The 25,936-nt window shown below is 34.6% G+C and overlaps 2 protein-coding genes across 2 annotated transcripts; both read right to left on the bottom strand.

Moving 5' to 3' along the window:
* Positions 1-14,996: 14,996 nt before the first annotated feature.
* Positions 14,997-16,648, bottom strand: LOC107776808 (putative UDP-arabinopyranose mutase 1). The gene is made up of 4 exons (XM_016596735.2): positions 16,272-16,648; positions 15,792-16,042; positions 15,542-15,710; positions 14,997-15,443 (listed from the first exon to the last, which is right to left on the bottom strand). Exons 1-4 carry the CDS (start codon positions 16,572-16,574, stop codon positions 15,108-15,110), a joined length of 1,059 nt encoding a protein of 352 aa, XP_016452221.1. The 5' UTR covers positions 16,575-16,648; the 3' UTR covers positions 14,997-15,107.
* A 3,326-nt stretch (positions 16,649-19,974) lies between these two features.
* On the bottom strand, positions 19,975-24,262 carry LOC107776805 (ABC transporter G family member 11-like). Its single transcript, XM_016596730.2, has 10 exons — positions 23,189-24,262; positions 22,744-23,033; positions 22,467-22,638; positions 22,217-22,339; positions 21,756-21,884; positions 21,472-21,666; positions 21,143-21,229; positions 20,769-21,041; positions 20,561-20,668; positions 19,975-20,465 (listed from the first exon to the last, which is right to left on the bottom strand). Exons 1-10 carry the CDS (start codon positions 23,591-23,593, stop codon positions 20,109-20,111), a joined length of 2,139 nt encoding a protein of 712 aa, XP_016452216.1. The 5' UTR covers positions 23,594-24,262; the 3' UTR covers positions 19,975-20,108.
* Between the last annotated feature and the right edge of the window lie 1,674 nt (positions 24,263-25,936).

The following is a 25,936-nucleotide window of genomic DNA, read 5'->3' as shown; positions in this document are numbered from 1 at the left end:
ATATTTGAGCCAAAATTTATGGTCAAACGGATATATTCCAGTGATTGATGTTATATTCTTTAAAGTTACACTCTATGCAGAGTCGAACTTGCAAATTAATATTTCTATCCTAACAAAAGATTTTACGTTCGAGCTGAAAATAGTAAAAATTTACCGAATGTTTATATTAGATCTTATATCATGGTAAAGTCAGAAATTAAGAAGAGAAAATGTATTACTATGTAATTATAGTTTAGTAATTTAACAATACCTAGAAAGACGTATGTCATATATTTATAGTTTAGTAATTTAACAATACCTAAAAAGACGTGTGTCATATATTTATTGGTTTGGTGTAAACATCTGATGCGAGTAAGTTTTTACTCTATGAGAACGAAGGTCCTCTTGGTAAAAAGTGCTTCGCCCATAGGGTTTAGGAATGTTTTTATACAAAATCGATCGAATTAGTCGAGTCTCAAAACATATACTAGACACCAATTTAGGAACCAAAAAAACAAAAGTGTAACAAATACAGAGAGATTATAGCGATGTTTTCACAACAAAATAAAATAATAAATGTACCCAAAAAATAATAAGAATAAGTATTTCTTCGACATGCTTATATTCACATTAAATTTCAAGTCAAAAGTTCGATTAAACATTATAAAGAAAATTAGAGAATCAAATTGCGGAGAGTCTAAGGAGTAAGGAGCACATCTGGAGTAACACACGAGATTTGCAAAAATTAAATCCTCCTGTTGGGAATTTCTTAAGAAAAAGTGAAAACCTTATTGAACAAAAAGAAATTAGTCATAGAGATCTCCATAATTAATCTCTAAGTAAAGAAGTATAGAGTACAGTATAAAACATCCATAGAAGTCAACAATTCTCTTCTTTCTTTTAACAAAAAATTCGTTATTCGAAAACCAATTAGTTGTCGAGCAATCTATAGCCAATTAAAGTGAAGTGTTTCCTATTTGGAGTCTCCTCATTCTCAAGGTTCAAATCCAGAAGTTAGATTAAGGGCGAAGAAATTTCATTCATATTAAACAATTTTAGTACAATTTTATTATTTGGTTCGTATTGATGTTCAATCTTTAACTAGACAAAAGTTGTTATGTGTATTTTCGCGAACATAAATAAAAAGATTAGATACCGGCGTTGAATCGATAAGAACTTTTTAGAAATAGGCCAAATATCGATAAGATCCATATTATAATTCACTTAAAAATGGATAACCAATGAGTTTGACTTCTAAATTTGCAAAGACACAAATTTGGTGTTCTTCAAGTTTGGGAAACTAGAAATTCTGCCAAATGTGATCACTGATCATATTCAAGAAATCATAGACAATATGGATATTCCTATTATCCGTTGGTTAACTGGTCATTTTCTATCCGTATTAAATATAGTCCGGGCCGATATTTTTATTCGTTTTTACAATACACGTTTTCGATATGACCATATTCGATCCGACCCGCTCGTTTACCACCGCTGTCTACAACCATCGAGTTATGTTTTTTCTTTGTTATTATTTAGTAGGGAAACAAAGTAGAGAGCGAAGCTTGATATTATATAGTACCTGGTAAACATGGGAATGAGCATCTGACATCTTGTTAAAATAACATGTTGTGCAATTTCTTCTTCTACATGACATAATAACGTCTTCAAACCTGAAGCCCAACATAAATAAATGAATTAAAATAATTCTATATCCGTTGGGAGTTCATATATATACTCCAGCTTTATATATATAATGTATGGAGTTTACTACGTTAATCATGATGAAATTTAACTGAATAACTTACCAAGGTTTTGGTCATAATCTTGCTTTAGATTAGTAGGCATGGTCAATGTTTCTATACAAGAAGAGGACCTCCGTTTTTATGCTGCTTTTGGTATCTTTTCTCTTAACAGATAATTCAGGTGAAGTAGAAAGAATGTAAAACGAATGAAAATCCAGAAGGAGAGGAGGTGGGGTGTTTTGGGGGGTGGGTTCATTTCCATTCATGAACAATATGTTGGGAAACTAGAAATGTTCTAGGAACATGAAGTGCAATAGTCGCGTAATTAATCTAATGAAAATGGCTAAAGATATTAAATTTTACTGACATTTATTTTTCCGTTCATGATTGGATAATTGTATTTCTTCATAAGATAGACAATTTTAAGATTTTTACATAGTTTATTTACAACTACTTTTAAAAACGAAAGAAATAACTATATTTTCAAAGATACGTTGACCTTTAAATCTAAAAACATAGAGGAATTGTTCACACGTACTGTTAACCTATGAAATCAACATTTGAGAATTAGATCGCGTAGAAAACCCTAATCGCCTAAGTCGGTGAGAGAGAAGAACTGAGAGACGACAGAGTAAATAGAAATTGATCCATTAATTAAAAATAGAGTCAACTAACTCTATTTATATGTACAAATGAATGTGGCTAAAATTAAAATTATCCGGACAAGGGCCGGTTCCCTGAAATGTAAAAATGAAAGATGGCCCAATAAAGAAAGGCCCAACACTTAGTAAGCTCAACCAGGATCTGGACTTGGTATTAAGGCTCTATCACCCTCCCCCCCCCCATCAAGCTTGAGGGTGATTGAACACCAAGCTTGCATAAAACTCTATGATGAGGAACATCAGTTAAGGCTTTGGTAAGCATATCAGCTAGTTGGGCAGAAGTATGCACATGCTGAAGAGAAATCACCCAGAAGAAAGAACATCCCTAACATAATAACAATTCACTTCAATGTGTTTGGTGCGCTCATGGAAAACGGGATTTCTAGTAATATGTACAGCAGCTTGACTATCACAAAAATAGAAACAGGAGAAGTAATAGACAAGCCCATATCAGCAAGAAGCCTAAGCAGCCAGGAAATCTCAGCAACCACCTGTCTCAAAGCTCTATATTCTACTTCAGCAGAGCTTAACGAAACAGTAGGTTGTTTCTTGGACTTCTAAGAAATAGGAGAATCACCAAGAAGAATATAATATCTAGTAAAAGATCTCCTTGAGATAGGTCAGGTAGCCCAGTCAGAATCAGAGTAAGCTTTGAGGGTGAAATCAGAAGAGCTGCTGAGTAAAATACCCTGAGCAAGGTCATTAGCAATGTATCTAAGAACATGTAGTGGAGCCAACATATGAGAAACTTTAGAAGATACCAGAAACTGGCTAAAATGTTGAACAGAGAAAGAGATGTCAGGCCTTGTGTGTTGCAAGAAGTTCAACTTGACAATCAACCTTCTATAGATAGAAAGATCAGAAATAGGATCACCAGAATCGATATGGAGCTTGTTCTGGGGATCAAGAGGAGTAATAACAGGCTTGGCATCTTGACAGTGAAATTCAGATAGGAGATCATTTGTGTACTTGTGTTGATGTACTACATAACCACCTTCTACAAAAGAGAACTCAAGGCCAAGGAAATAATGAATAGAACCAAGATCTTTGATTCTGAATTGTTAATCTATAAAGGCTTTCAAATCTGCAATTTCTTGACCATTATTACCAGCTAAAAGGATATCATCCACATACACTACCAAAATAACAATGGAGGAGGCAGTGATTTTGGTGAATAAAGAGGAGTCATTCTTGCTAGAGGAGTAACCTATGGAAAGAAGAGACTGGGAGAGCTTTGCAAACCATTAGCTAGAAGCCTACTTTAGACCATAGAGGGATTTATTCAATTTGCAAGTCAAAGGAGGATCATAGGAAGAAGGAGCAACAGTCAAGCCTAAAGGGATTTTCATGTATACCTCTTCATGGAGATCACCATGTAGGAAAGCATTGTTGACATCCAATTAGTGGACTGCCCAACCATATTTGACTGCTAAGGTGAGAAGGCACTTAACAGTTGTCTGGACTGAAAGTTTCAAACTAGTGTATGCCCTCTTTCTTAGAATCACCTCTAATCATTAATCTTTCCTTGTATCTCTCAATTGAACTATCAGACCTTTGTTTGATTTTATATACCCATTTGCATGGTATGGCCCTCTTTCTTGGAGGCAAAGGAACAATATCCCAAGTATAATTTGCCTCCAAGGCATGAAATTCTTTAACCATAGCATCCTGTCAGGCAGGATGAGGTGCTGCTTGACGGTAAAGCTGATGTTCATGCATATGAATCTCAATAGAGGTAACCTTGGAATTCACAAAAAAGTGGGAATGGCTGTGTAGTAGACATAGTCTTGAAGATAGGCAGGTGTGTTAGATTCTCTAGTGGATATCCCAAGGGGTACAGTAAAGGGAACAGTGGAAAGGGTAGGAGAAGGAGAAGGAAAAAGAGAATAGGAATGAGGAGCATGAGGAGAAGAAGCCACTGGTGAAGCAGGTTGAAGAACCTAAACATGTAAAGGTGCAAAAGTTGTTGCAGTAGGGGAAATGTCTGTAAAGGGATCAGGTGAAATGGACAAAGCAAGAGGAGGAGATGAAGAATGATAAGAGAATATATTCTCATGAAAATTGACATCCCTAGAAAATATGATGGATTGAGATGTAAGATTGAGCAACTTATACCCTTTCTTTCCCAAAGGATAACCTAGAAAAACATATGGAGATGCTCTAGGTTGGAATTTATCCCTACCCACCTTTCGCAAGGTAGCAAAGCAAAGACAACCAAAGGTTCTTAGATAAGAATATGTAGGAAGATGACCATGAAGTTTCTCAAAAGATGACAAGTTGTGTAAAACACTAGAAGAAAACCTGTTGATCAGGTAGGTGGCAGTAAGCACACAATCACCCCAATATTAACAGGTAGTTTAGAATAAAATAAAAATACTCTTGATGTTTTCAAAAGATGTTTGTGTTTCCTCTCAACAGCCCCATATTGTTGAGGAGTGTGGGGAATTGTGGTTTGGTGAAAAATCCCAGAATCAGCAAAATAGGATAAGATTTGAGCACTGGAGCCTAGCTCAAATGCATTATCACACCTAACTGTTTGAACTTTAGAGTTAAAATGATTCTGGACCATGGAAACAAAAGCTTTGATAATAGAAAAAGCATTACTCTTACAAGAAAGTAAGTTTGTGCAGGTCACTCTTGAAAAATCATCAACAATAGTCAAGAAATACCTAAACCCATTATATGTCCTTGTATGATAAGGACTCCATAGATCAATATGTACAAGTTAAAAGGAGTGAGTGGACTTGATAATGCTATCAGGTAATGAGAGTCTTTGTTGACTAGTTAAGGGACAAACATGAGAAATAAAGGATTGTTTTGAAGACAATTTATCAGAAAGAACTGAAATAGATTTCATTCTATTAAATGGCATATGCTCTAGTCTTTGATGCCAAAAAAGATCAGCTTTATTGATAGAAGAAACATGATTACAAGTAGTTGTACACGCACTGTAATCACATTTAAGAGATGAAAATATAGCTGATATGGTATTTACAGATGAAACAGACTATCCCACAATGAGATATGATATACAATCCACTAGCAGCTCTACCAATTTCCAGTGGCCTCTTCAGAGAAGTGGCTTGTATACAACAAGAGATATTGGTAAAAAGGGTTATACATTGAAATTGATCAACTAACTGTGGAACGTAAATTAAATTGAATTGAAAGGAAGGAACTAAAAGAACATTTGCTAAAACAAGATCATTATACTTTTAAAGAACCAGCGCAATTTATTTTTACTTTGTAACCATTTGGTAGTATTACTAAGTAAGGACAAGGTAATGGTTGAATATTGTGTAAGAGTTCTTTATATGGGGTCATATGGTTGGTAGCTCCTGAATTTAGAATCCAAATATTAACCTTTAATTGAGAAACACAACATAAAGCAAAAGAATACATAACAAAACTACAAAACACACCAGAAATGCTCCCATAGTAGAAGAGGCAATGCTGGGATCCTGAGTTGCAGCAAAAATTTGAGACTGTTGGAATAGACTCATGAGATGTTGATACTGCTCTTTACTGAAACCATGGACTGGACTTCCAGGTAGAGCTTCAGGAGGTAAAAAGGAATCAGTTCTAGGGTCATCAAGCTGAACACAGGCTACAGCCTTATGCCCTTTGGTAAATTTGAAATCAGGAGGGAACCCATGCAGCCTATAGCACTTGTCAACAGAATGACCAGGTTTTCTATAATATTTGCACACAATATTTGACCTTTTATTCTCAAAATTGATTTTTTAAGAGTAAAACTTGTTTGTTGAAGTGTTTTGAACAGGAGTAGATTTGGCATGAAAGGAAGTTGATTCAGAAAGAAATGGAGATCCTGAAGCTTGAATTTCCCTTTGACTCTCATCATGTAGTAACATTGAATAGGCTTTACTCAAAGAAGGCACAAGAATCATCATGAGGATGTTACTTCTAACATTGGAGTATGCTTCATTCAACCCAGTAAAAAAATGAATGAGCTTTTGTCCTTCACTGCAATGTGGTTCTGCTCCACAGGTACAAGCTGGCCCAAATGAAACAGTTTTAACTCATCCCACAATTTTCTTAACCTAGTGTAATACTAGCAATGTCAGTAGAACCGTAAGAGACTCCACCAATTTCTCTTTGAATTTGGTAGTATCTACTAGCATTAGATTGACCATATCTCTCCTCTATATCCTTCCAAAGATCCCTTGCAGTGTCACAATGAAGTACACCGTCAACAATATCCCTAGACATTTAATTACTCAACCATGCAAAGACCATGTCATTGCATTTTAGCCAATGGCCATACCAAGGAGAGTCAGGTGATGGCTAAGTGATTCTCCCATTAACCATCCCAGCCTTGTTCTTAGCAGATAGAGCAATAAGAACATTCTTTCTCCAAGATACATACCCAGTACCAGAGAAAAGGAATAGTTACCAGTGTAACTCCCAGATTATCTTATGCATGCACATACAACGGATGAGAAGGATCAAGTGAGGTGTTAAGGGGAATTGCAGTAGAGGTAGGTGATGAGGTAGGAATCGAGTCTGGGGCCATGCGTGCAATTCAAAGTTGAAAATAGAGATTGAAACTATTTGACATATACAACAAAGTCTCAAACCCAATGTTTCATATCAAGTACACAGAAGATCAGACACAAATATGAACAATTTTCAAAATTAGAGCACAAACTTGAACATTCTATCAATTACTGTAAGGAATCGAAGAGATGTTACCGGAATTCCTTGATTGAACTCAAGAAAAGTGAAACTTGATCCTCCAAAGGCGAAATTTGCAGATAACCCCAAACATTGTCTGAACCGTTGAAATCGTCGGGGAAGATCGTGATTGACGAAACCAAAGAAACTAAACTGATGAAATAATGAAGAGCGTTGCTGACAACTCGGATCGATGCTCTGATACCATGTTAACCTATAAAATCAACGAGGAATTTGAGAATTGGATCAAGTAGAAACCCCTAATCGCCTAAGTCGGTGAGAGAGAAGAACGGGAGACGATAAAGTAACTAGAAATTAATCCATTAATTAAAAATAGAGTCAACTAACTCTATTTATATGTACAAATGAATGTGGAACTATCCGGATAAGGCTCGGTTCCCTGAAATGTCAAAATGAAAGATGGCCCAATAAGGAAAGGCCCAACACTTAGTAAGCTCAACCAGGATTTGGACTTGGTATTAAGGCTCTATCACATACCAAACTGTTTAATCACATGGACTAAGGTTATGTTATTGTGCCAAATAAGATAAATTACTTTTTTTATGCAACAGTTCCAGGTTGATACCTACTGTGACACATGTCAACAAGATTCAAAAGCACAAGAATGCACGTTTTACTTATTGAGAGTTATAAACGAGTAAAAACTTATCCACACTCGATATTTATACCAAATGAATAGATGCATAAAATATATTTGCATATGGATTTCTTTCACCTTATCATGATTCTTTGATACATATTATTACTTTATTAAATACTTAATCATGATAAATTGATAGGATTTGATGTAAATATCGTGATGTAAATATCGTGATACAGATAGAATTTTATCAATCACAACTTCCTTGCTAAACCAAGGGCTATTAGTTGGAATGTGAAAGCTAAAGCTGTTTTACACTTTAACAATACCTATTGTGACCAACATCATTCCTAAGCGTGGTAACTTAAAACAATGTTAAGACCAATCTAGAGTTATTTTAATTTGTGTGCTTTGTATAAGGGAGAAATGTGCATAATTATTTCAACTATATGAATGACCCAAAAACCGTATCTAATTTTCTAAAGGTCTTAATGTCAACGTGTACTCTATTATAGGTATAATACGAAGTGAACGAAGGGTCAACTTGACAAAATTTATGTTATAAGCTGTAACTAAATTTAATTATTACCCTAAGTTTTTGTCTAGTTGGTTAGTTTTAATTTTTGTTGCTTCGATAGATCTTACCATCCTGGAAGGATTTTATATGTTCCGAAGAAGTTGTTTATTGTATTGTTCGCATGTCATTCTCAACTATAATATGATAAAGTAAAAGGTTAATCAATCTTGGAATGTCCAATACTTGCGAGCAATAGATAGTTCCCAAATAGAGAAAGTAGGATAAAATAAGAAATTATACACATGTAGAAAGTCTTAGTACCAAGTAATACTATACCCATGACCAAATTCCGTCGTTTTCAGGGCATTAGGCTGCTACTTGATGCAACTCTATGTACACGCAGGACAAATGTAGAAGGTGAGGTATGATTTCATCCTAATTCACTACTTTTAGCTTAACCTTGTATATGTATTTAAAAAACTCGTTAAGTATATGTTAAATTACTGATTTCGAATCCATCAAATCAAATGGATTGTGGTACAATTCCGAAACATTCCTTGGTCGTGGAGCCTCATACCGAATATATAATAATTAATAGAATTACTACTATGTTCGTTTGGGTTAGAGAATCCAAAGGCTATTAGTTCGAAATAGACCGGTAACACCGTTTAACACTTTTTAAAGATTTTAACCACTCTTATCACACAAAATCAAATTTCAAAAACCAGAAGACAGGTCACAGGATGATTACGCATCGTGGCTAAGTAGCCTAAAATCCCGATTTAACTTCAAGCAGTTTACAACACATTCCTTCTTTTCTTGGAAAACTAACTTTTTTAAAGTTAAAACTATAGAAACCCAACCCCACAACAACAAAAAAAGAAGAAGCAAGATTTGTCGCAAACTGTAAAGAACAAACCGTCATAATGAGAAGATCAAAAGGAGGGAACAAAAAAAGTGAAAATGAAGCACTGTACCAACAGTTCATAAATCTTCAAAAAGATTGGGACAGTTTCAAGCAATCCAATTATAAATCACTGAATTTTTCTCAGATTTCTGCAAAATCAGACTCTTCTAGTACTAGCCTGGATATTTTTAAACTTCTTGGAAACTCTCCAAGAAGTCTAATGTCTTCACTACAGGACAGCAAATCACCACTAGAATTAGAAGGGTTTAATTGGAAAGTGAAGAAGAATGATTTGGCTGTTGAAGAAATACTAAGGGACAGAAGGACTGCTTTAGTCAGTGGTAAACTTAAAGGAAGACGCTTGTTCGAGGAAAATGATGAGAGAAGTTGTATTAGTGAAGAGGAAATATGCAGTGATTGTCTTGGTTTACTTAAACAAATGGACAGAAATGATTCCTTAATTTCTTGCTCATCAACCTCTTCTTTTGCAACTGAAAAAGAATCAAAAGATCGAGAAATCAGGATGGTTGAAGGTGATGTCAAGGCATCAGTTAATCTGCCAAAACGGAGGAGTTGGTATTCTATAACTTGTTTATGGTTGCTTTTCATGGCTCTTTTAACTATTACTATATCAGCATTCTCGCAAGGCATATTCTTGATAGCAGGAAAACAAGCTGAAGAGGTTTTTCAACTCCCAACATGACCTTTGTATTGATGTTTAACATTTGCAAATAATGAATTTCGATAGTTGAAATATTGAAAAGCTTGTTTGAGATGTATTTCGAGTGAAATAATCATTTTTACTTATAAAACTTACAATTGTTTAGGTGGTATTGTTCATATAACTGTTGTTCATTTTCAATTTTTGACTTGAGAATAATGAGGCTACCTTGTTAAACTTGCACATTTTGTTGTTGGGATCTTTTATATATGTTTCTCCTTAGACTTAAGAAATGGTTAGGAAATGTTTTGGCAATATCAATTTGTTTAGTCTATAGATTGAAGACATGATGGAAAGCCTTGGCGTAACTAGTAAAGTTGTTGCCTCTCGCAGAAATGCAGGTAGGGCTGTATTTTGTCCCGGGCCCGGGCCTTAGTGGGCCTAACGGGCCGGGCCTCGCGGTCCCGGGCTTCGTGGTCCCGGGCTCTGGCGGTCCCGGGCCTGGCGGTCCCGGTCTTCGTGGGCCTAATGGGTGGAACCGGCCCGTGACGGGCCTAAGCCCACATGGTCCTGTGCTTAACGGGCCGGGCTCGTGGGCTTCGCGGGCCTAGCGGGTTTTTTTTTTTTTTTTTAAAGACAATTTCTTGTAGTATCATGGCTATATTAATATGTAGTATATATGTATATCTAATTATTAAAGTGCTTGACGAAAAAGAAAATAACAAAACAATAGTAAAACACTAAATTGTCATGCATAAATATCACTTCTTGATATTATATTGTATCTTATGTATATATATTCTCTTATATATTTTCTTTTAGTATATATATTGTATCTTATGTATATATTGTAGCTTATAAATATATTTTCTTGTAGTATATATATTGTATATTATGTATATATTGTAGCATAATATATTTTCTTGTAGTATATTATATTGTATCTTATGTATATATATTCTCTTATATATTTTCTTGTAGTATATATATTGTATATTATGTATATATTGTAGCATAATATATTTTCTTGTAGTATATATATTGTATCTTATGTATATATATTCTCTTATATATTTTCTTGTAGTATATATATTGTATATTATGTATATATTGTAGCTTATAAATATATTTTCTTGTAGTATATATATTGTATATTATGTATATATTGTAGCATAATATATTTGCTTGTAGTATATTATATTGTATCTTATGTATATATATTCTCTTATATATTTGCTTGTAGTATATTATATTGTATCTTATGTATATATATTCTCTTATATATTTTCTTGTAGTATATATATTGTATCTTATGTATATATTGTAGCTTATAAATATATTTTCTTGTAGTATATATATTGTATATTATGTATATATTGTAGCATAATATATTTTCTTGTAGTATATTATATTGTATCTTATGTATATATATTCTCTTATATATTTTCTTGTAGTATATATATTGTATATTATGTATATATTGTAGCATAATATATTTTCTTGTAGTATATTATATTGTATCTTATGTATATATATTCTCTTATATATTTTCTTGTAGTATATATATTGTATCTTATGTATATATTGTATCTTATAAATATATTTTCTTGTAGTATATATATTGTATATTATGTATATATTGTAGCATATAAATAATTCTAAGTATAGACAAAGAAATATTGCGAAAAGAAGCTCATGGGTAGAAGCAATAAATTTTATTACCAAAAAATGACATATCTTTCTTAGTCATCCTTCCCCCAATGGAATGAGCACAACAAGGTACTAATACCACCATTAGAAGGAAAAAAACTAAGGAAGATGTGCCAAAATACAAGTTACATATTATTCTATGTATTATCTCTAACAAATCTCATAAATCCTTCAAGGTTCGGAGGAGGTTGCGTTGGTGGTGGTGGAAAAGAAGCTTGTTCATCACCACTTCCGGGCGAAGCCGAATCCTCCGTAAGTTCCGCTATCATTTCTTCATAAGCTTCATCTATCGCCGGTTGTGCTTCTGCAATTCCAAAGTTTCTTCTTTCCGAGCGGATCCAATCTCTAAACAATACTGATTTTTCCAAGCTATCCCTCATAGACGCTCTATGATCACCTATTTGCAGTCTTGCTTGACTGAAAGCGCTCTCTGATGCAACAGTTGAAGCTTGAATTGATAAAATATCCCGAGCCATCCTTGCAAGAACAGGAAAATGTTTTTCCCTTGCCTTCCACCATTCCAAAAGATCAAAAGAGCCGTCTGGATTCTCCTTTTCAAGTCCCTGAGACAAATAAACTTGAAGCTCATTTAGATGTGAAGTTTCATCATAATTTTCACCTTGAGACCCCCTGAACTCCGTCCAAGATTTAAGAGCTTTTAAGCCCGCAACTCTTTTAGAGGATTGTGAGCTAGACGAAGTAGGGGTTGGAATAGTTGGCCTAGCATGCTCTAAGGCAAGTTGATAAGCATTATAAACTGTTTGAGCGTTAATCTTAATTGAAGCTTTTGCATCTGCAAGTGTCGCAATTTCCTCATTTGAAAGATCTAAAGCCTTATAAATATTTGAATACCAAAAATGAGGACCTCCCAATTTCATTGTAGGATTTAGCATTGCAGCAAGACCATAAATAGGAGGGATAGGAAAAAAATATTTTTTAAACTTTTGTTTCATTTCATTTATAGCAAGTTCATAAATATCCCCACCCTCACTAAATTCAACAAACAAATCAGATAGTGCTGCAATATAAACTAAACAGTTTGAAATAGTAGGATAATATTGCCCAGAAAATGCATTTGTTGCAATTTGAAAATGTTCTAAAAAATCTAAAAGAATTTTAACATTAGTCCAATCTTGAGTGGTAAGCATTTCATCATCATCTTCACCACCTACCCGAGAATTAAACGTTGCATTAATTGGGTTTCTATATTCATATGCTACTACTAAACTTTCGTACATACAATTCCATCTAGTCGGGCAAGGTTTAGGAACCTTTCTTTCTCTAAGGCCATATTCATCACATTTTTTAAAATACTCTCTAAGTCTACTTCTACGGTTTGAATAAAAAAGCCAATTAAGAGCCATTCTAACCTTTTCAATTTCTATGTTTAATATTCGCATACCATCACCGACAATTAAATGATAAATATGACAAATACATCTAACATGGAAAATATTAGTAAATGCAGGATTTAGTGTTGTTGTAAGCATGCCTATAGCACTGGTGTTACTAGAAGCATTATCCATTGAAATTGCCATTATTTTATCGCTAAAGCAAAAATATCTACAAATATCTGCAACAGTGTTAGCTATAAATTTACCTGTGTGACGCGAATTAATTATTCTATATGCAATTATGCGTTTTTGCATTATCCATTCTTCATCTATCCAATGACTTGTAACAGTTAGGTAATCACAATCATTACCACTTCTACCAATATCAGTAGTAATAGAAATCCGATTAGGTATATGAGTAAATAAATAACGCAAATATTGTTCATATTCATGTTTGAATTTATAAATATCACTCTTAACTGTTGCGCGAGGCCAACCTTTATAAGTAGGATTAAACACTCTTCTAATATAATGAACCCAATTAGGATTAGAAGCAAAAGTATAAGGTAAGCACATAACAGTAATCATCTTTGCTAATTCTTCACGATCTCTATTTGGATCGTAATATAAAATACCTCCAGTGACAGTGTTAATTCCTGGTTGAACTAGATTTGAACCTGTACTAGGGTTAATCGCAGAATCTACACTTGTCCCCTCTAGATGCGCTTTCATTTGAAAAAATCTAGCCTTATCTCTAGGGTGTGTTTTTATGTGCCTAGTCAAACTACCTGTGCCGCTACGGTCTCCTACATATTTATGCGACATTAATTTCCCACAAGTTTTACACTTAGCCTTATTTTTTCTCTTACTTGAGTAAAAAAATTCCAAACTAATGATGTTTCTAAGCGTTTAGCAGGTTCTCTATTAAAAGTAGGAGTTTCTACAGGTGGGTCGACCGGTGCATCACTTGGGTTATTAAGAGGACTAGTAGGTGTATCATCTAAATCCGGTGCTTGAGTTTCATCATCATCCTCATTTTCCTCATTATTTTCTAAGATGGTTTCATTAGGATAAAGAGCATTCATAATTTCATCATCTAATCTATCACCTGGTGCAACATTATGATAAAATTCACTATCGGTAAATTGAAAACAAGGGTGATCACTATCAAGAATTACGGAAGGAGGAGGACGTCTAGGTTGGCGACTACTTTCAACTTGCTTATCTTTTCTAGGTCGGGGAGCCGGGGGAAGGGTAGTTGGTTGGCCACTACTTTCACCGGTTTTATCTTTTCCTTTACCAAACATTTTTTTCAAAGTAAATGCCATATTAATTATAATTATGCAAACTAAACCACACAAAAATATATTATAAAAACGTAAGAGTTGAAACGAGTTTACCGGATTGCCGAACAACTTCTTGAAAATTGAAAATCGTTGAACACTTGAAAACTTCAATTCAACAACTTCACAATTTTTCACGAAATTTCAACAATAAATTAAGTAATTGTAGTAGAGAGATTGAGAGAGATTGAGAGATATTGAGAGATATTGATGAATTGGTGAATAAAAATGAAAGAATGAGGGGGTATTTATAGTTGAGAAATGGGGAAAAGTGTAATTATATAAAGTTTGGGGTTAAAATAAAGTTTGGGGGCCAAATGGCCATTTTTTTAACTTAAAAAACGGTCATATTTTCAGCCCAAACGGCTAGATTTTAAATATGGCCGTTTGATTTTTTTTTTTTTTTTTTTTTTTTTTTTAAAATAGCCGTTGGGCCCGCCAGGCCCGCCAGGACCGGCCCAGGCCCGCCTGCCGGTCCCGGGCCAAACGGTCCCGGGCTCGTGGGCTCAACCATGGAGACCAGCCCGTGACGGGCTCAGAGGCCCACCAAGACCGGCCCACCCAGGACCGGCCCACCAGGCCCACCAGGCCCGTTAGGACCGCGGGCCCGGTCCGGTCCGGTTCAGGCCCGGCCCACCGAGCAGCATTAAATGCAGGGTAAGGCTGTGTATAGCACTTAGTGCACCGGGCTGCCCTTTTTTGTAGATTGAAGACATGCTATGAATAATGCTATATATCAAACCCTGGACATAAAAAGTAAATTCATTGTTTATTCTTAAGCAAAACAGGAGAAGTAAGCCTAAAACTAACCTGCTGCTGTTGAAACTCATTTCCTAGTACACTGACTAAGAAAAGGTTTTTTATTCAAAAACAAAAACAGAACTGAACTGAATCAAAGCGATAGCAATAAAGTTTCAAGATACAACATCAAGAAACTAAATGAACTTTGGTGTCTAAGCAGATTTCACAGAGTCAATCTTAGCCTTTGCTGGTGCATTGAATTCTTCCCAAGCCTCAATCCAAGTGACCATAGCAGCAGCAAAATTGTGGAAATAGGGATCAATTGGACCAAGCTTTTCCTTCACCATCTTAGCCAGCTCAAGGTAGCATTGTTGGGCATTAGTGCATTCCTTTGGTAAGACAACAGATTGGAAGAAGGGAATCATCTCTTCTTGCCAGAACAACCCTTTGAATTCCTTCTTCAAATTCACAAATGGATTGCTAGCCTTACTGTGCCACAGGTATGGCAACCCTGTCTTCACTCCATAGCCCAAATGATCACACACCACCTTCAATTTTCAGCATTTTTACGTTAAACATAATGTACGATTGCTTCAAACATCACGTTGTGTCAATTTAAAACAAATCAAGAAACAGATTATCATACCTTAGAACACCAACCAGCCCACATATCATCATATCTGCCAAGAGGTTGGCCATCTCCCATAATCCCAAAATACATAGCAGGACCAACAAGTTCTCTGTTAAATGCAAGATTCATAGCACACATGGGATAGAGTGTCCCTTTTGGGATTGTCATCACAGCATCCACATACCTGTTTGAGCCAATACTAGAAAGCCATTAGTATTTTCAAAGAAAAGTATGTATGCATTCGATTTTTTGTATATGAACTAACCTGGTATTACGCTCACGAGGCTTGACAAGCTGAGTAGGAGCATCATAATCAGGGATGTTAAGCCACAGGCCATGGGACACAGCAGTTGGCACACCTTCCCTCAAGCTAAATGGATACCCTCGAACGAAATCAGCGCCTTCTCTGTATGGATCATACAGAGTGTTGAAGAAGTAGGGTGTGGATGGTTTTGTCAGATTGTCAAGATGTTGTGCCAATGCATCAATATCTTTCCCACTTGGATCCTTTGCCACCTTTATCACAAGACGAAAAAATCAATCTCATATCCCAAATAAATCAACATCTATGCAACAAAACAGCAACAACCCAGTATGATCCTACAAGTGGGGTCTGGAAAGGTTTGTGTGTATGCAGACTTTACTCCTACACTGTGGGTAGAGAGACTGTTTCCAATTGACCCTCGACACTAAATGAACATCTATGCAAAAAAAAACATGAACAATAAGAGAAAGTGCTACTTACAAAGCAATCATCATCAATGGTGTAAATGAACTTCTTCTTGGAAACCAAGAACCCGAAGCAACGACAAGCACCATCCTTGAAAGAGATGCAACTAGCCTTAGGACCAAGAATCCTATTAATGTCATCGCGATTGTAGAGCTCATAATCGAAGCCCTGAGGGACCTTAATCACCTTGGTAGGATCTCCATCTTGAATGATGATCAAATGATATGGCTCAAAGAATGGCCTCCAATTTTCCAAGAAGTCCAAGCTTCTTATTGTTGGTATCACAATGTCTACCTCACCATTCAAAATAGGAGCCATTCTCTTCTGTTTTTTTTGCAAATGGTGTTTCTTTTTCTTGAGTTGTGAGTATCATGACATATAGGGAGGGATATATATAGTTATCAGAGGTGTAACTTCTGATGTTAACTCTTAAGTTGTTACTTTAAACTTAATCTAGATTAGATTTTCAAACTATTTCATATTCTATTACTATGTTTCTAATAGTATGATGTTGATTTTCTTTCCAAGTAAAAAATGGCAGCTCTTTTACTATTTACTCTTTTATAGTTTAGAAATCTGATACTTTGTAATTAACTTGCTAATTTGCTTGTTTCAACTATAGACCGAACAGGAAATGAAAAGTCGTACTACAACAACTGTAAATAAACTTTCCCTCCCCGCTCTGACTTTGATCGACTTGCCCGCACAACGTCTTTTTTGAGAGAAGAGGTCAAGGGGCTAAGTGACTCTCGAAAGTCGCCTTTTGTATCGCGTCAAGAAAAGTATGGATTAATTGAAAGAGCTACTTCTTCGAGCTGACTGGGGTCGCGCCCACAGTAAACATATGATGAGCCCAAACAAGAAATCCAAGAACACGGCGGAGCGAACTCTTCTATCGTCTTGCATTTTCTCTGGCGGATTCTTGCCAGTCATAACAACCAGAACGGGTTAGCCTTCGTTTGCCCCATTGGCGAAGTCATAAGTTGTGGTGAATCCGTGTCGCTACTATAAAGTGCTTTCCATAGTTTAATAGAGAAAAGAGTCTCACGACGTTCTAAACCCAACTCACGTACCACTTGAATCAGCGAACAAGTAAATCAAACCAAGATGTTAAATTATTAGTAAGTCATAAATTAATGAGATGTGCTCTTTTGAAAGATAATTGCTTTCTCACGGGAAGAAATATTTAAAGTTTTTACCTTACATATATCTTCATTCGTTGACTAGTTGACTGAATGAAGATATATAACATATTTGTAAAATGAAAATGTTATTCAAACTAAAATTTGTATAAGATTTTCATAATATAGGGGTGTAGTTGGTTAATTTAAGAGTAGATGAGGTGTATCTGCGGTTAAGTCATATTAGAAGGGTGTTTAGTGGAATTTACCTAAAATTTACTAACATTACAGGGTTTTTTTCGGTGGATTAATTATGAGATACAAGAAAAGTATGTATGCATTCTAACACTAGATCCTTGATGAGGTTCTAGTTGTTTTTCTGTTACTACCTTTTATTATGTCAGAGAAAAGAACAATAAGAATTGAATTAATGTTTATTGTGTGATAGACTCTTACCGATATCACTAGATTATAAGTCTCGGTAGTAGTCTCATTGTTTCACTAATGGTCTAAACTCTTTGTTTTTTGTACAAAAGTTTCAGATTTTATTTTAATGTAATAAGTGTATATGTCTCGATCCATGTGCGAGCTTTTAGCATCGTCTCAAATTGTTTGAGATATAAAATGTCTCATCTGGGGTTAATAACTGAAATCAGAATAGCTTATAAATGTGTCTCAAGTAATGCTAAGTTGCTAATATGTGTTTTACAAGTATTTGACCCATATAATTTCATTCCAAATGATGGAATAGGAGTACTAGTTTAAAAAATGCTAGTCATAATTATCTATAAAATATTAATAGTGAAATTAGAATTATAACTCTATATAAGTAGTTAAACAAAGTTAAGCAAAAAGGTGCACATACATTGGACAAAAGGAATACTCCTACGTATTAAAACTTGAAAACAACAGCAAATGATACTTATAGCTTGTTCTCCAAAGTCAAATGTATCTTTTCTTTTTCAAAAAAAAAATTACTTTTTTTTAAAGTTGAAGTGTTTGACCAAATATTTAGCAAAAGAAAAAAACAACAAAGACTCACACCTATTTGATGGATTATTATATGCAGCGGAAGCAATCCCAATATCAAAATCACATGTAATTTAGACAACTAGCATAAACGGGATTTCACGGGTTACCTCTTGAAGCGTGAACATATCTCTTCTACCACGTGAGCCTTCAGTTCCATAACTTCTCAATGGAATCTCCATCACCCGCACAATCGTGATCCTCGAAAGTTCCACGGTCTTCTACTGTGTTACCCAAATAATACCCGAAAATAGCAATTTCGTGTGGGCGAAATTTCTAGGAAAACTTGGCTGAAAATTTCAGCCACCATGTACTCATCCCTCTAGGTGGAAAACCTTATGTATTTATAGCACAAGTTTTAAGGGATAAGACCCTTTTCCAAAACCTGTTAGGTTTTCTTTTCCACCAGAAAAAAGATTCTTTTATTTCCTATTATTTAGGCACAGTAGGGACCACATAATTTAATTAACAAGGCTTCCAATTATGGAATTAATTTGTAATTTTCGAAATTAATATCCACCATAATTAATTACGAATTATTCCACTAAAAATTCGTAATTACACTCCTTATTCAATTTCGAAATTCATCCATTAAATCTTATTTAACTCCCCATGTTAAGATTCAGATACGAATCAATTAAATTAAATTACTGACGATTTAATTTATTGATTATTTCCTTTAGATTTTCGCTTAACTTATTTCATGTGTCGGATACAAAATCCACCGGCTGGGTTTACACATGCAAACTTATAAGCTTTCATAAAGGTATATCATCAATCTCTAAACCGAGACATGGATTCCATCAACTAACTATTACTTCGCCAATGTATATTATTATTATCCAATTTACCAAGCATATTGACCCACGAAAGAATCTCGCCTTTTAATAAATCAAAACAATAATAATATACACAGCTAATAATAATTATATCAAGATTAAGAGTATAAGTACATTTAATGGCTAGAGAGTTTATTTTATTAAGTCAGTATAAAATACTTATCTCTACCTGGTCCATTCAATACATACAAAATGTACTAGCACAAGAAGTTGGAATTAAACCATTCCCATAATCAAGATTAATTATATTTAATCTTGTGCTACAATCATTCCTGATGGTTTGTCCAATTCCATCATTAGATTGTGAACTCAAACTTTATACTTATAAGAACCGATGATTTAATCTTCTGTGTATAAGCTAAACTCTATACACTAAATCATCTACTATATAAGCAAAGGACACAGACTATTATATGATCTATTTAAAACTTTATTAAAACTGAATAAACAATTATTTCATAATAAATACTATATCTAAACCAAACTCATGGTTAATAGTATATATCCCAACAATCTCCCACTTAGACTTTTAACCATGATAATTATTAGAATATACTATATCCAAATGCATGATTAATAGTATATGCCCAACACTATTGACATACAAAATATGAAGTTTCTCTTGCATAAACAATAATACAAAAAGGAGAAGAAAAAAAGCAACACTTGGCATATGATAATTTCATACTAGCGCATATTTAAAGCACCAAGCTGAAGAATGGTTAAATATGGAAAATAAAAAAAAATACCATCTCCTCGTATATAATTTGATACAAATTTTTGTAGTAACGAATAATAAGCCTTTCGATTTTTTTGGGGGTCTTTTTGACATTATTAGTTAACATTACTATGCCTCACTTTATCTAGTGACGATTGCTATTTGATCCATGGTTATTTCCCACGTAGGCTCTAAGAGAAGGAGATTGAGTGAGACCATAAGGAGCAATAGTCTGTTTTTGATTCCCATTTTTCTGCTGCATTTTTCTTCTGGCAATGTAACCTCTGATCCAAGGCGTGACATCCTCGTTGATCTTGATCATGATAAAGAAGATGATCCGATAGGTGATTATCATAACGAAGATGACACTTACGTCTATCCATTTTGATCTGTTCAGATCGATCTGGAATATCTGCTCTAGTATGAATTCACCTGGAATCTTTGGAAGATCAGGACTTGAGTTATCAAACACCAACCCCATCAAATCGTTTTGATATTGCCCCTGCACCATCCACCATTTGGTTAACACAAATAAGACGTGCAATGTACAGATAATTCTGTCAGTGTATAGAAGTTAAACTGAATTTGTAGTCTTACCTGTAGTGCCCAGAAGTGGAAACTGAGGTAAGACATCGGGTAACGCCAGAAAGGCTTTGGGATGTCATTGGGGAGTCTAAAGTATCCAGACACAAGCATAAATATGCCCTAGCATCAAGAGGAAAACAGAACAATAACATTAATTTAGACTGTTGGAAATGGTTGTAATATGACTAATTGAAGGGAAACTAATAAAGTTTTTTAGTACCTGAATTCCAGCACCTATAATGATACCCATGAGGAAATTAGGGACAATACTAGCTATGACCATCATCAAACTTTCGACAACAGTAACACTAGCATAGAGGCACACCACAAAGAACAAATAGTGTGTGAAACCCGGGTGTAAACGGACCATGAAATAGCAGACAGTGCCTGAGAGGAACGTGATTAATATCAGGAATGGCATCGCGGATAAGGTGTTGCTCACGACGAATGCAGTAACACCATAATGTCCATTCATCCTCTCTCTTTGAAAAACCTGTTTTCAATGGGGGAAAATGGCTCAAGTTGTTATATATAGTGTGTGTGTGTGTCGAAAAATTGGATAGCTTTTTCAAGATTAGGATACAAGGTACTAACCTTCATATCTTCAACGAAAGAAGGGAATCCTCCAATTGACATGAATGTCACAAATCCAAAGACAAATGATGCACATGCTCCTCTTGCCTGTTTCATAGCAGTTGAACATACAGCACAAATGAGGTCAACTTGTCTTCATTTATTACAAATTAACAAGTTAAAATCCTTCAACTATGTTGTTGTTTTGCTTTTAAAGTGTAAAAGAGTGGATTTTTAACCTGCTGTAGTTATCTTTTAGCTGACCTAATCGTCTAAAAGTTCTTTTGCACTGTCAAAATATAAAAGTTAAATCTTTTAATTACTGTTTAATTCAAGGAGAAGGATATTACCAGGATGGAACTATAACTGGTTCCAACATTAAGATAGATAGTTCCAATGCAGATAGTGACCACTAAGTAGATGACAAGCCTCAACCAGTAATAACCAAAGTCTCTTGACATGTTAACAAAGGAACGTTTGGTTAAGGTGAAGGACTGCATGAAGAAACTAGCCTGACTTCCTCCAGAATCCAGCACTGTTCCTTTCTGTTACTCACCAAAATGAATAATTAATAATCATCTTTGATAGGAGAAAATGGTTAGACGATGACAGAGTATTGAACATCAAAACTTACAACTTTCGACATTTCTTCAACCCTTTCGTTAGCTGAGTAACTGTACTGAGAACGACGATAATAGTCAACTAGAGTGCGTATAGCTTCAGCTGTTGTTGTTTTGTCAAGAGGATCCTCATTGGACTCAAACTGATAAGAATCAGAAAATATAAAGTTAGACGAAGGAAACAAGGTTAATATTGCGAAAAGTAGTTTACTTTGGTTTAAAGAAACTAAGAATAGGTCATTAGGTTAAAAGAAAGAACAGCAGAATGGTGCAGATTGTATAGTTTATTGATTATTTTATTGCACATTATCGGAAACAAAAGCACATGGTACGCATACTTCAGTTGTTTCCCTCCGTGAAACAGAGCAACAATAGCAAATAAAAAAACATTTACTAATTTTGTAGAACACTAAGCTAACAAAGATTTGGAATTTTGAAGTGAAACAAGATGATCAAAGGAAAGAAATTTGAATACCCGTAGCTTCATCGACCCTTTTAGAGTTGCCTTAACTTTGTCGAAATCAGAGTTGATACAACGTAGGAAATGATCTGATGGATTTCTCAAAGCAGGACAAGGAAATCCAGCTTGTGCAAAAAACTGCAAAGTGAAAACACAACCAATTTTTTTGAGACTTTCGCGGTTCTTGATCTGAGTGTTAGCAAAAATCTTAACAATAATATTGTCGATGCATATAAGTTAATACGATGGCGAGGAGAAATCTTGCCTCATATGCTTCAGAAGCCTGACCAAAGTAAACTGTTTTGCCTCCAGAAAGCAAATATAATCTGTCAAACAACTCAAATACTTCACTACTCGGCTGATGAATTGAAGCTATCACAGTTCTTCCATCTCTGGACAGTCCACGCAACGTCTGTGTAACGAAGAAAGCCGAAGCACTACAAAAGAAAAAAGAAAAACATTTAGTAATTTCATTTCAAATGTTATCCATAGATCTATTTGCTGAACAAGAAAAAAAGAGATAAGCTTGAAAATATTATTACCTGTCAAGACCGCTAGTTGGCTCATCAAGAAAAAGCAATCTAGGTCTCATAAGAATCTCAAGTGCAATACTAACTCTCCTCTTTTCACCTCCACTTATACCACGCAAGTGCCAGTTCCCAATAACTGTATCAGCACAATCTTGAAGTCCCATTTCAATAATAGTGCTTTCAATCAATGTCCGTTTCTCCGACCACGGCATCCGATCAGGTAGCCGTAGTTGAGCTGAGTACGATATTGTTTCCCGAACTGTTAAAGTTCCAATCAACGTATCGTCTTGTGTTACATATGCCTGTACATTAACAAAAAACATAAGTTTCAACACAGTAGCTTCTGCTTAAATCTTGTATCTGTATTAGTCCATTTTTAACCGTGAAACCAGTAACTAAAATTAGGTATGAGTTCGATGGTAAGTTCAGAACCCATAAACAAATAAGATATACTTACGGCGGTTCCAAAAGAAAGATTAGCTTTACGACCATTTAGTAAAATTCGTCCAGCGAGAAAAGCATTAGCAGCAAGACGACCAGATAAAGCATCAAGAAGTGTAGATTTGCCAGAACCAGAAGGACCCATCAAAGCAGTAAAAGTACCAGGTTCAGCATAACCAGTAAGTCCTTCTAAAACATTTTGTGTTTCTCCATTATTAAGAGTAACCATTACAGTCAGATCTTTCCAAGCTAAACGAGCCGAAACATCTCCAATAAACTCTGTGTTTGTTTTTTCTTTCCATAATGTTTCACTTAAAGGACTTAATCCACCTACAACAATACCATGACCTTGTGGTTTACTTGCTTCAATTTCCATCATCACATCATTTGCTGATGTTGTTGATGATGACGTGTTTCTCATCCTTATGTTTTTTTCTACTTAATTCTGTTTTGGACAAGATTTGAGTATATGAAGTAAGAGGACAGAACAGCTAAAAGATATAGAGTATGAAGTAAGAAAGAAACAACAGCTAACAGACAGCCAAGAAATTTTTGACTTAAAGTTTTGGACTTTTCTTGAATCTGAAAGCAGAAAAATTAAAAGGGAATGCTCAATGTAGCATAAGCATGGTCGGTTTTAGATACAAGAAAAAACCAAGAATGGGTTTGCATCTACCCCTACAGAATAGGTATGGACAAGCTGAGGTACTAATCTATTATTTTTGTGTGCTGAATATGGCAACAAAATGGTGAAATGAATATTGTATGTGTGAAGGGGAGAGGAAATGAAATTGTTATGAATTTGACTGAAAATGGTTCATGCAAAAAGAAAAAGGGGATATGGGAATTTTTGGTTGGCTTGAATTCTTTCACATCACACTCTCTTCACTGCTTCACATGCCCATAACAACTATCGACCATCCACTTCAATTAAGGGAAGAAGAAATTATGGATACCTTAATCATTAAGTATTTTTTTTCAAAAAAAAAATTGTGCCCCGTTAATTTGTATACTCCTCGATTATTTTATGTATATTTAGTATCTTTTACCAGTACAAGTATTAAGGAAGTATTTTTTATATCTCTACATGAGTTTGAACTTTGATCTTCAATTGTAGTTTTTTCATTTCATTGACTATTAGGTCAATGTCATGGATACGTTAATTTTTTATTTATTTTTGAGTGCGATGCCATTGGTTTATGAATTGTAGAAAAATGGAAGATATTATAATAAAAAGTTGGGTGGAATTCCAATTTTAACCCTTAATAAATTTTTGTACTCGACTCCACTCCCAAAGGATAAATAAATAGAAGAAGAAATTGACATTTTCCTATCAATCCATTTTTCTCTTAGTTTTGTGGGCTCATTAAATGGGTACTGGTAGGAGTTAGTTGGGGGGGCATTTATTCCAAACCGACCCAAATAATGACTCTTATTAGTCTTCTTTTTCTTTTTCCATCGAATATTCAAGGACTAAGTAGTTCAAACAAGGCGTATCATGCTCTAAAATACTTCTGCTACTACAGTATTCTTCAGCTGTCAGCACCGTATGATTAATGAACTTTGCACAAATTATTCTATTTAAAAAATTCATTTTAAAAGGATAAAAAGTATGGTAGCTGCACATTTTTTATAACATGTGCAGAGTATATTTGCTTCGCTTTTTTTTTCTTCATTTTTTCTTGAGTCGATGGTCTATTCAAAATAGTTTTTTACCTTCTCAAGGTAGGCATAAGGTCTGCGTATACATTATCCTCTTCAGACTCCACTTATGAAATTACACTGGATTTTTTGTTGTAGTTGTTGTTGTAGTATATTTGATTCATAATTCAATTTTTGCAGGGGACGAGATTTTAAGGTACAGATTCGATCGAACTTATTTTCATTCAAGTTTTATATTTGTCGTAAAATTTTCATTCAAGTTTTATATTTGTTTTAAAAATATTATTTAATGTATATAAATTAATAATTTAAAACTTAATAACTTAAAAGGATTAAATTTCAAACACATAAAATTTAAATATTGACTCGAAGTTTTGTGCTAGGGATGGATGAATGGCAGTCTTTAATAGTTTCTATGTGTCAACGTGTGCTTTCTGGAAGAAAGATGATAAGGGGAGGACACTAAAAGAGTAGTAAATAAACCTAACAACTTCCATTAAATTATCGATGGGCAGTAGTAGCTATGTTTTAGCTCTATTTGCTACTCTACGGAGTTAATACGCGTGACAAAATTCCAACCAAGATTTTTTTACCATTGGTAAATTTGAAGTGTCTTAATGGGATGCCCCTTTCTAGTACATCAAGATATTTTGTTTGAGTTAAGGTTTATTTACCGAGATTAATAAAACTAATTGACACAGTTAAATGACTTAAAGCTAACTACAACCCTCCAGTATGTGTTATACTAATCATATAAGGTTAATCATTTGATTTCAAATAGATAATGGACGTAAGTTTTTTTTTTTTAAAAAACATCTTTGTGGATAAAACTTAAACTTGTGTATTTACTTTTCTTAGTAGGTAGGATTACCGTTACATGCATTGGTGAGAGGTACTATATATACCCAATCAAATAATTAACATGTATACACGTTCATTATCATTAAGATAAAAGTTATTTAATTGTACGTACCATTAATACCAATATTGACATGTTGGGAACAATGAAAAAAATAACTGATAGAACCAAAAGATATTATATTATATATCAATAATTATTAATATTTTTATATAATTAATCGGTTCGGTTTTTCCGGTTTTT

The sequence above is a fragment of the Nicotiana tabacum genome, chromosome 6 (genome assembly GCF_000715075.1).
Source record: "Nicotiana tabacum cultivar K326 chromosome 6, ASM71507v2, whole genome shotgun sequence".
Taxonomy (NCBI): Eukaryota; Viridiplantae; Streptophyta; class Magnoliopsida; order Solanales; family Solanaceae; genus Nicotiana; species Nicotiana tabacum.
The sequence above is the reverse complement of the archived record's forward strand: the minus strand, read 5'-3'. Positions and strand labels throughout refer to the sequence as shown.

Excerpts from the sequence above, each read along its gene's own strand:
- LOC107776805 (XM_016596730.2), bottom strand. The coding sequence starts at position 23,593 with ATGAGAAACACGTCATCATCAACAACATCAGCAAATGATGTGATGATG. Across the intron at positions 21,885-22,216 it reads AAGGGTCGATGAAGCTACGG|TTTGAGTCCAATGAGGATCC; the intron begins GTATTCAAATTT and ends GATTCTTATCAG. Across the intron at positions 21,667-21,755 it reads TTGAAGAAATGTCGAAAGTT|AAAGGAACAGTGCTGGATTC; the intron begins GTAAGTTTTGAT and ends GGTGAGTAACAG.
- LOC107776808 (XM_016596735.2), bottom strand. The coding sequence starts at position 16,574 with ATGGCTCCTATTTTGAATGGTGAGGTAGACATTGTGATACCAACAATA. Across the intron at positions 16,043-16,271 it reads CCATTGATGATGATTGCTTT|GTGGCAAAGGATCCAAGTGG; the intron begins GTAAGTAGCACT and ends CTTGTGATAAAG. Across the intron at positions 15,444-15,541 it reads GGGCTGGTTGGTGTTCTAAG|GTGGTGTGTGATCATTTGGG; the intron begins GTATGATAATCT and ends TGAAAATTGAAG.